General features: G+C 33.5%; 1 protein-coding gene across 1 annotated transcript; it reads left to right on the top strand.

Moving 5' to 3' along the window:
* Positions 1-2,999, top strand: LOC114388975 (thioredoxin reductase NTRB-like). Its single transcript, XM_028349528.1, has 2 exons — positions 1-1,560; positions 2,646-2,999. The coding sequence occupies exons 1-2, from the start codon at positions 447-449 to the stop codon at positions 2,714-2,716; spliced, it is 1,185 nt and encodes a 394-aa protein (XP_028205329.1). The 5' UTR covers positions 1-446; the 3' UTR covers positions 2,717-2,999.
* The last annotated feature ends 7,887 nt before the right edge of the window (positions 3,000-10,886 follow it).

The following is a 10,886-nucleotide window of genomic DNA, read 5'->3' as shown; positions in this document are numbered from 1 at the left end:
CCTAAGGAAACCCTTGTGGGACAGAACCAATTTCAAACCTTGTGTTATTCTTACCTTTTCCGGATCAGGCATCCACCGAACTAGAAAGAAAACAAAGCAAAGAACAACCAAAGCTTCGTTTCGCAGATGTGAAATCCCGAACAAAGCACAACCCAACCAACACCATCACACATTCTTTCCGTTATCCAAGTCACTACCTTTCTCAAGCAACGGATCCATTATTACCCTTTCTCAAACCAGTTACTAGTGTCTCATTGTCTTGATCGAGTCGATAACCAGTTCAATTTATACAACATTTTCCGCACTCGTTTCAATCGCCACATTGTTCAAATTCTGAAACGCACTTTTTCCCATCACTAGTTCGGAACTGCCGAGACTGAGAGAGTGACATTAAAAAAAAAAAAAACAGAAACGCGATTCGCGGAAACCAAACGGGGACAGTGCAAATGAGAATTTTCCCAAACACGTTCTTCACCAAAGCCCGCAATCTCATAGGCCTCGGGTTCGCTTCCTCGACCGCCGCCACCATCGCGGCCTCCACTTCCGCCGCGTCTTCTTCTCCATCATCCACCTCTTCTTCCGACACCGGCGATACTTCTTCCTCCTATTCTTCCTCCTCCGAAGCCCAAATCGTCCACCGGAAAATACTGAAAACGAAGCTCTGCATCATCGGAAGCGGGCCGGCGGCGCACACCGCCGCCATATACGCGGCGCGCGCCGAGTTGAAGCCGGTCCTCTTTGAAGGCTGGATGGCGAACGGCGTCGCTCCCGGTGGCCAGCTCACCACCACCACCGACGTCGAGAACTTCCCGGGATTTCCCGCCGGCATCCTCGGCACCGACCTCATGGACCGCTGCCGCCAGCAGTCGCAACGCTTCGGTGCCGAGGTAGTCACGGAGACCGTCACCGCCGTCGACCTCTCCCAACGTCCGTTTAGGGTTTACTCCGACTCCACCACCGTGGAGGCCGAATCCGTGGTGGTCGCCACCGGCGCTGTGGCGAAACGGCTTAATTTCGATGGCGCCGGTGACGCCCCTGACGGGTTCTGGAACCGCGGCATATCCGCGTGCGCTGTGTGCGACGGCGCCGCCCCAATATTCCGCGGCAAACCGCTGGTGGTGATCGGCGGCGGCGATTCGGCGATGGAGGAAGCTACCTTCCTCTCCAAGTTTGGCTCCAAGGTGTATATAATTCATAGGAGGGACAAGTTTAGGGCTTCTAAAGTCATGCAGGGAAAGGTGATGAGTAATCCCAAAATTGAGGTGTTGTGGAATTCAGTGGTGGTTGGGGCTCATGGGGATGATAAGGGTAGGATTCTTGGAGGGGTTAAGGTGAAGAATGTGGTGACTGGGGCTGTGTCTGATTTGAAGGTTTCTGGATTGTTCTTTGCAATTGGGCATGAGCCTGCCACAAAGTTCTTGGATGGTCAACTTGAATTGGACTCTGATGGGTACATTGTGACCAAACCTGGCACCACAAAGACTAGTGTTGATGGAGTTTTTGCTGCTGGTGATGTTCAGGATAAAAAGTATAGGCAAGCTATTACAGCTGCTGGCACTGGTAATTCTTGTTTCATAATCTTTGTATTCAAATAAATTAGATTGTTGTGTTTTGTGATAGTTGTGGATTCATGTTATTTGATGATTCCTGATTTTGAATTTTATGGTCATGTTTTTCTATGTGTCCCATTATACATCATTTTGAAGCAAATTAGATTTGAACAGGTTATGTCATAATTAGGTTCACATGATGCCTGATTTTCAAACCTTGACTTGGAACTCATGTTTTCACTGTATTCTTTTTTTGTTTGGCAACAACATTTCATAGAATCACATTTCGAATATCTTTAGACACGTTTTGATTGATCAGTGTTCCACCATCTAGTAATCCACGTTTTCTGACCTTTTGTTACTTGTTAAAGAGATTCGATGGAGTCCACAGACTTTAGGTGTAAGATATATCCACGTTTTAGAATCTCATTTGGAATATCATTCAACATACTTTTTGATTGTTCAGTGTTCCACCGTCTAGTATTCCACGTTTTCTGATTGTTGAAGAGATTTAATAGAGGCCATAGACTTTAGTAGCCTCACCTTCACCTCAGTTATGTTCACATTATGATAATAGTATTTCTATCAACCATGTTTTGTTAGAACTTTAGAAATCATAGTGATTCTAAATGAACTCCTGCGTTTTTATTTTCCATTTCTCATTTGGGAAAAAAGACTGAATACAGAATTAAAATAAATTACAGAAAGAGTACGCTTATTATTTGGATACGGGGATTTGAAGCTCAAATTGGCTTAGTCATTGATGCAAGTTTGGTTATGAACCCAATTTTGCATTTCTTTTGTTTGGGAAACGGGCGTCAAAATAAGGGGATCTATTCTGATATAAATAATTGAAGGCGGCGAATTATAAGAATTCGGAATCAGCTATTACCTTACATTTGAAAATTTTGAACTACAACTAATATCGTGCTATAAAAATGAGTTCACTGTTTGTAGCTTTGACTGTGTTTGTTGGTCATTGGCTCGTTGCACTTAAGCATCAACAATCATATGCATAACACAATCAAAATCAGATAAAATGAAGCAAAAGCCTTATTCTCCCAAAGGATAATGGAAATCATATTATTGTTGCAGGGTGTATGGCAGCCTTGGATGCAGAACATTACTTGCAAGGGATTGGTTTGCAGGAGGGTAAGAGTGTTTGATGTTGTTGTACCCGGAGTTCAGAAGATGCTTCACTAGAAGCAACGTTGAATCCATACAAGAAAGTGAAAGCTTTTCCTTACCCTGTTAACATATTTATCTGTACCATGATATTGATCATTTGAATATTTGATTGCAGAGACAAATAGACTAACATCATTTGAGTAAACGTTTATATGGAGCTTTACCCTCTGTTTGCCAAGAAAGGCAGACTAGATGGAAATAGAAATAATGTGAATTGCATTGAAATACTAAATTTCTATCATTTATATCTTTGACGAGAAATGAGGAGTTGTTTTTATGAGACCTACTGAAAATACTTTCTCCTTATTGGCATCAAATAAAAGAGAAAGGAATACGGAGTAGATGGAAATAGAAACAACTCAAACAAGGAAAATGGGATTGAAATACCAATTTTTTATCAATTTTTTTTCTTATAGCTAGGAAATTAAAACAAGCAAAAAAAAAAAAACTTAATTCACGAAGCGAGGAAAGCTACATCTTCTAATAATATGAGGTGCCAAGATCTAGGAGACTTCTCATAAACTGTCCATCACGACCTTCATTTGCTAATTATTTGTTGAAAGGAGAAAGAAAAACTCTTTTTGTGGCATCTAATAGAAAAATTATGTCCTTTTCAATTATTAGTCTTATGGGTGGAGTGAAAAATTATTGGGCTCAAATTCTTAGCGCAATTTGTAGTGGATTAAGCTCTAACTTTTCACAAACAAACTCTAATAAAAAAAAAATAATTTGTTTCAATTCAATAGAGAATCTGTTCATAAATCAAACAACTTAATTCTCATCAAGTAGCCGTCCACCACATTCTTCTACAGTCAATATTTTCTATCGAAAATGTGCATTCAAATATTTATTATTATTATTACTTACTTTTTTGTGAACATTATTATCAATTACTAAAATAATAAAAATTAAGAAAGTATGCAAGTCATTATACCCATGTCTTGGTGGAAACAACAAAGGTCAAGGAGATCAATCATATGCATTTCAATCTTCCAAACAATGCATTCTAAAGGTCACAAATTTATCATTAGTTTAACAAATCTTTGGAGCACTTGAAGCCTACTTGGCTGACCCATACATATGCCGAAATTACCAACATTAGGATCCATTCAACTTCAATTCCTCATAGTTCCAAATACTCACAATATAGACTTGACTTTAAGAAATAAAAAAACTCAGTCCATCTTTAATCCATCAAGGTCGAGACATAACAAAATCCACTAATTATTTTAAGCAAAATCTCGTAAAGATGCACAACTAACATTTTTTGAATAGTAAAGAACAAGATAAAGGCCAATCCAAGCCTTCATTATGCTATTTTTAAAAGAAATTTAATTTTTCATTCTCAAGAGCCGTGGACATGATTCTTGAGGTTTATCAAGAGGTCTTTCCCCTTAGAAATTCCACTAGATCACAATGATAAAATATAAGAAATTACGACATTCCTTTCTCATTCATTTTTCCACAGATACACCAAAATTCCAAATAAAAGGACAATAAATTAAAGAGTAAGTAGAAGGAGAGATATTGAGGTTTATCAAGAGGTCTTTCCCCTTAGAAATTCCACTAGATCACAATGGTAAAATATAAGAAATTACAACATTCCTTTCTCATTCACTTTTCCACAGATACACCAAAATCCCAAATAAAAGGACAATAAATTAAAGAGTAAGTAGAAGGAGAGATATTGGAAATTGCTTAGAAGATTATAACTGCCATCTTGTAATCCTTTATAAGGGAAAAGTGTCCCCTACTTCAACTATGGTCACATGGAAAATAGATTCCCTAACTCTTGATAAGGCAAAATTTTCTCCCACTTCAAAGATGGTCACCTGGAAAATAGGAAGAGAGTGGATGAGAATTCCTCTCAAGTCTTAATAGTTTGCTTGGGAAATGAGAGTCTTAAGTGGTAAACATAACATCAGGTTCTAAATTTTTTTCTAGATTCCCCTAACTATAAAAGTTAGAAATAGATTTGGACTCCCAAATTAAGCCCACCCAAAACATTCAGGTCCAAGGAAGATAAAAGAGGCTTGGCTATATAAGCTTGATCGAATTACTAAATTTCTACTTGTGTATTTAGTTAAGAATATTGACTAATCATGACTAGACTTTGACCTGATGAAATGGAAAGTGCTGGTTAATTAATCATCAAATCAAGCATTTAATTCAACAAGTTACCTATAATTGCACAATCCCAATTCACATTCTGATTCAACAAAAAGCACGAGCATAGAGCATAGGATTGAAGAGGAGGCAGAGGACGCGGAGAAGAAGGGTATTATTAAGATTTTAAAAATTTATCACCAAAATCTTAATTCCAAAATCATCTTTCTTCTTAGGTTATAAATTCCTTATTCCTTTAACTAGCTTATACTTTGACTAAAATAAGTTTGGTTAATACAAAAGTTTATTTTTCACAAATAACATTAAGTAACTTATTTTGATAAGCTAGCTTATAATAGCTTAGGAAAAATAAGGTAGTTTAAAAGTTACTAGCTTTTTTGCTTTCAATTTTATTGTTATTATTTTGTTTGAAATTCTCTTTTATAATTATATTCAATTTAAAAACTTTTTTTTACCTTTCGAAAAACTTATCCAATTTACTATTGTTACACGCACAATCCAGTCAACTCATCAATTATATCGTCACACCATTTCTTAAGGTTAAAAATTATTTAAATCATATAAACTTTATAATTATTTATTGAATTATTTTTATTTTTTTAATTATATAACCTAATCTAAACAGAATTTCAAATACATATAATTTTTTTAAAACTGATTTATATCATGTATGGTAGTTATGAAGGTTTTTTTTAATAAATACACATTCTCTCTCCTACTTTTTTCCAATCTACACTACTTTACAATTTAATTACCAATATACACTACTGGGGACTTTCTATCTCCTTTTTTTAATTTAAAATATTATAAAATATAAATATTATATTATATAATTTTTTAATTGGTTTTAAAATTATTTATTTATTAAATTAAATTTTATAATTTTATTTTTTATTTTTTTAAAAGAAAAAATATACAGATAAAGAAAAATAAAAAAAATTGAATAAAATTATAATACAATTTTTTAGTTACTTTGTATATACTTTTATAGTTAAATTTATGTGTTGTTGATATTTTTGTATTATGTTCGTTAATTAAAAAAATAAGAAAATTAGTTAGTAGTATTAAAATAAACTAAAAAATACAGTAAAAAAATAATTGATATGTCTATCATATACAATAGACATAAAATTTCAAACAGTAGTAACTGGTATATTGAAAATATCTTTAAAAATATTTATTGAAAATATCTTTAAATAAAAATATATTGAAAATATCTTTAAAAATATTTATTTAGCAATTATTTTTGGCTTAAGTGATAAGAATTGATATTTTTATTATTTATAGCTTGCAGATATGAAAAAAAAGATTAAAATATCCAAAAGATATTGATAATTGCTAAATATGAGCTATTTTTATAATAAAAATATATTGAAAATATCTTTAAAGATATTTAATTAGCAGTTTTTTTTTGCTTAAATAATGTGAATTGATATTTTTCTTATTTATGACTTGCAGATATGAAAAGAAAAGCAAAACAAATCCAAAAGATATAAAAAATATAAAGGGAGTCAAGCCAAGGAGAAAAGATATTGAGTCTTAGAGCACTCTCACTACTACTCTCTAGCCAGAGAACTCTTCCTCTCTTTTCTGTTATTATCTCTATCCCTTTCTTTACCACAATGACTCCACCTAAAGAAATTTCGACCATCATTTACCACAATGGTCACATTGCACACAACTCAGTTTGTGGATCGATGTACACATCTGCGAACCCAATATTTATATACGTCAATCGTTCTATTACGTTTACACAATTCATTCGAAAAAATAAGAATCGTCTCCCTACTTGAGCAACTGAAAAAATTGTTCAATTGTTATTTTGTGTCCCTATTTCATTTCATCAGGGTCAAACACGTTATATTTCAGCACAACTACAAGACAATGACGATCTCAGAAGCGCGATGGAAACAATTCTTTAGAATCCACAATTGAATTCTACCGAATTCTATGTTGTTACAAACCTTATTCCTCAACCACAACCATCATCACCATAACCCTCATGTCCACAACAACAACTATCACCCCCATAACAATTACCGTATAACAACATAGACCTCAATAATCTAGTATCTTCATACAACAACCTTGAAACACAAGACTCCTTTGACATTTATACTTCATACACACAACTATTATCCGAAAATCCATCTTTTTTTGATGCCCAACAAAACCATCCTTCATATCCCTTTACACCACCTTCACAACAACTACAAACGCAAACATCAAACCGAAATGAACATCCCATCACTAACGAAGATCTCATTATACGATTTCATGATGAAAACATGGATGATTTTAGTGAGGATGAGGACCAACAGTTCTTTGATCACATCAATGAGGATAGCAATGACCAAAGTGATGACGAGGGTGTTGGCAGACCAATGACACCTCCGTCACCTCCATTGTAGTATCACCAACCTAGGTGTCCAGTAGACTTGAACTTTGACCACCTACCACACTACATTGATCGACACCATTTTGTTTAGCAACAACATAATGTACAACCACCAACAGGTGCACTTGAGGTTGGCATGGCTTTCGATGAAAAAGCACAATGTATTCGAGCAGTCAAAGAATACAATATAAGAAATCCTTTTGACTGCAGAAAAATTTACTCTAACCAGAGAAGGCTAAACTTCGTGTGTAAATTACATGAAAATGGTTATACGTGGAGCTTAGGCGCATGCAATTCAAAGAGACATAGCAAATGGATTATCAAGAGTATCAGAGGTCATCACACTTGTCTCGCGCCAATGCTCAGACAAGATCATCGGTAACTTGACAAACACGTCATAGCACAGATCATCCAACCAATTTCAAAATAAACCCAACCGTCTCCATCAAGACATTGATTGCAGAGATCAAAACGTTCATGAATTATATCCCATCCTACAAGAAGACATGGTTAGCAAAGCAAAGAGCGTTGGAGATGATTCATGGAAACGGGGAAGAATCATATGCCAAACTGCCAAAACTTTTGGGATCTTTGCAATCTTCTGTTCCCGGGACTGTGATCGCTGCTCAAACAGAATCTGTGTATGACAGAGGAGAAATTGTACCAGACAAAAGAATGTTTAAACGTGTCTTTTGATCATTTGGTTCATGCATTAAAGGCTTTGCATATTGCAAACCCATAATACAAGTAGATGGTACATGGCTTTACTGGAAGTATACTGACACACTGTTGATAGCTACCGCACAAGATGGAGCTAACCATATCTTCCCGATTGCCTATGCCATTGTAGAAGGGGAGGGAGACAACTTCAGCTTGAGGGTTTTTCTAAAGAATTTGTGAAGACATGTTACTCCACAAATTAACATTTCTCTCATATCAGACAGACACCCCTCAATTATAAGTGCCTACAACAACCTAACTAACTTATGGGTTCAGGACACATCCCATTTCTTTTGTCTGTGCCACATTGCACAAAGCTTTCTTCGTGGTAACTCAAACTGCAAACATTTAAAAAAAAAACCACTCTTGCTGGCTGGTGAGAATTTATTTTATATATTCTTTAAATTTTACTTTCAATTAAATTTTATAACGTAATAGATTGATTGAATATTTACAGGTTACGCATACACTGAGAAGATGCGCTGGCGACATCTTGGGGATATCCGTGCGAATAAGCCAAGTACAGCTAAATGGCTTGATCAATTACCCAAACAAAATTGGGTACTGCTTCGATGAGGGAAAACGTTGGGGACATATGACTACCGATTTGTCTAAGTCTGTTAATTCCATGTTAAAAAACACAAGACATTTGCCAGTGTCATCGTTGGTTGAGGAGACTTATTTCAAAACCACACAACTTTTTGCTATTAGAGGTCAACAAACTCAGGCAATGATCAACTCTAGCTCACAATATTCTGAAGTCGTCTCTAATGCAATGAATAATGGTCAACAAGAATCTAATACACACATTGTAAATGAATTTGACAGACACAATCACACTTTTATTATAACAAAGACTCAATCCCCACTTCAAACACCCAGACCACCTGAAAGGTTTAGAGTAATGTTACAATCCCAAAAGTGTGATTGTGGTAAATATCAGGCTAAACACTTACCGTGTTCTCCTGTCATGGCTGCCTGTAAATTTGTCAATGTTGATCCCATAAACTATGTGTCGATGCTATCAACTTTACAACACATTTTGCACGTCTACGAGAACTCCTTTGGTTTACTGCCACCTGAATCAATGTGGCAAAAATATGAACGAGATCAGTGGGGTCCTGATCGAAGGAGAAAGAAGGCTGCAAAGGGTCATCCCGTTTCAACTCGCATTCCTACTGAGATGGACGAAGAAGAAAAAGAACAAGAAAGTAGAAAAAAATGTGGAATTTGCCGGCAACATGGTTATAACAGAAACAATTGTCCTAACATATGTCCATCTTAAGTTTTTTCCTTAGCCAAGTGTAATTGTTTTAGTATTTTATTGATAATGCAATATAATGTTATTCTACAAATAAATTGTTAAACAAAAAGTCTTCTCATTTTTAATTAAATCTAATGACATAAACAAACTAATTATATTCAGTAATATAATTATATTAAAAATAATTCTATTAGAAAATTCAGATTTTAAATAAAAATATTCACCTAAAAAATATGTTAAGTAAATTAAATAATAAAACAAAAATAATTATATTTAATAATATCATTTTCTTTAAAAAAATTATAAAACAAAATTATAAAATTTAATTTAATAAATAAGTAATTTTAAAACCAAATAAAAAAATTATATAATATAATATTTATATTTTATAATATTTTTAATTTAAAAAAAAAACAAAAAGGAGAGAGAAAGTTCCAAGTAGTATATATTGAAAATTAAATTGCAAAATAGTGTAGATTGAAAAAAAGTAGGAGAAAAAATGTATTTAAAAAAAATCTAGTTATGACTTATGAATGTGAGAGATACTATACATCCAAGTTATTTTTGTATAAATAGAAAAATAAATGTTTAAGAAAATTATAAAAAATACTTTATTTTTTGTTTTAAAATAATATTATTAACAAAGTATTTAAATTTTTAAAAAATTATTTTAAACAATATAATTTGAATAAATTTTATTTTATTTTATTTTATTGAAAAAAATTAAAAAAAAACTTGATTTAAACAATATGAATAAAATTACCGGATCTTTAATCATTTTCTTATAATATAAAATTTAAAAATTATTATCCTACTCTTTTAAGAATATAAATTATTATAAATGAATTCAAATAAAAAAATATTAAATGTCATTTTATTATTATTATTAAATCCACGATTAGACAGCTCATTAAATAAAACATGCATAGTTTACATCACTCGAACAGATCTTCCACAAAAAAAATCCTGAGAAAATAAATTTGAAACCACTTTCACACTCATTTTCATTCTTAGAAAAACTTTAAAAACCATCTTCAAACCGATTTTTTTTTTAAAAAAAATGATTTTGGATTTTTTAGAATTTACTTTTATTCCCGTCCACATATGCCGGTGCGCACAAACAACTAACCACAAAATAATGGCTCAAATATTTTTCACGTGTTTAAAAGACCAGATTAACAGGATCCACACAACATGCATACCAACCATCAAAAGGACGGTACCAATGTAACAAGATCCACACAACATGCCAACCCCCAAAAAAATGTAATTAGTGACTCTCTAATTAGGGAGGGGTAAATCCACACCAGGTGTTCGAGGAAAATTAAGTTAGCTGACTATAACAATTACAACTTGACTATTACAATTACAACTACATCGTAATTGTCTAAGAACAAGTTAATTTTTGAAGATTATCAATTTTCTATAATAGAAGTTATTAGCAAAATTAAGTTTCTTATGTATAGACAAACACACCTGTTGCATTTGTTTTAGCATCTTGATATAAGTCTTCTTGTATTAGAGAGACTTTTGATTTTCTTTAACTGCGGTAAACCACGTTTATTATTATATCATTTTAGATTTAATATAATTTACATTTTTCCAAAAAAAAAAAGGGTAATTAGGGACAGAGAAAAAG

Source organism: Glycine soja, chromosome 16, assembly GCF_004193775.1.
Source record: "Glycine soja cultivar W05 chromosome 16, ASM419377v2, whole genome shotgun sequence".
NCBI lineage: Eukaryota > Viridiplantae > Streptophyta > Magnoliopsida > Fabales > Fabaceae > Glycine > Glycine soja.
The sequence above is the reverse complement of the archived record's forward strand: the minus strand, read 5'-3'. Positions and strand labels throughout refer to the sequence as shown.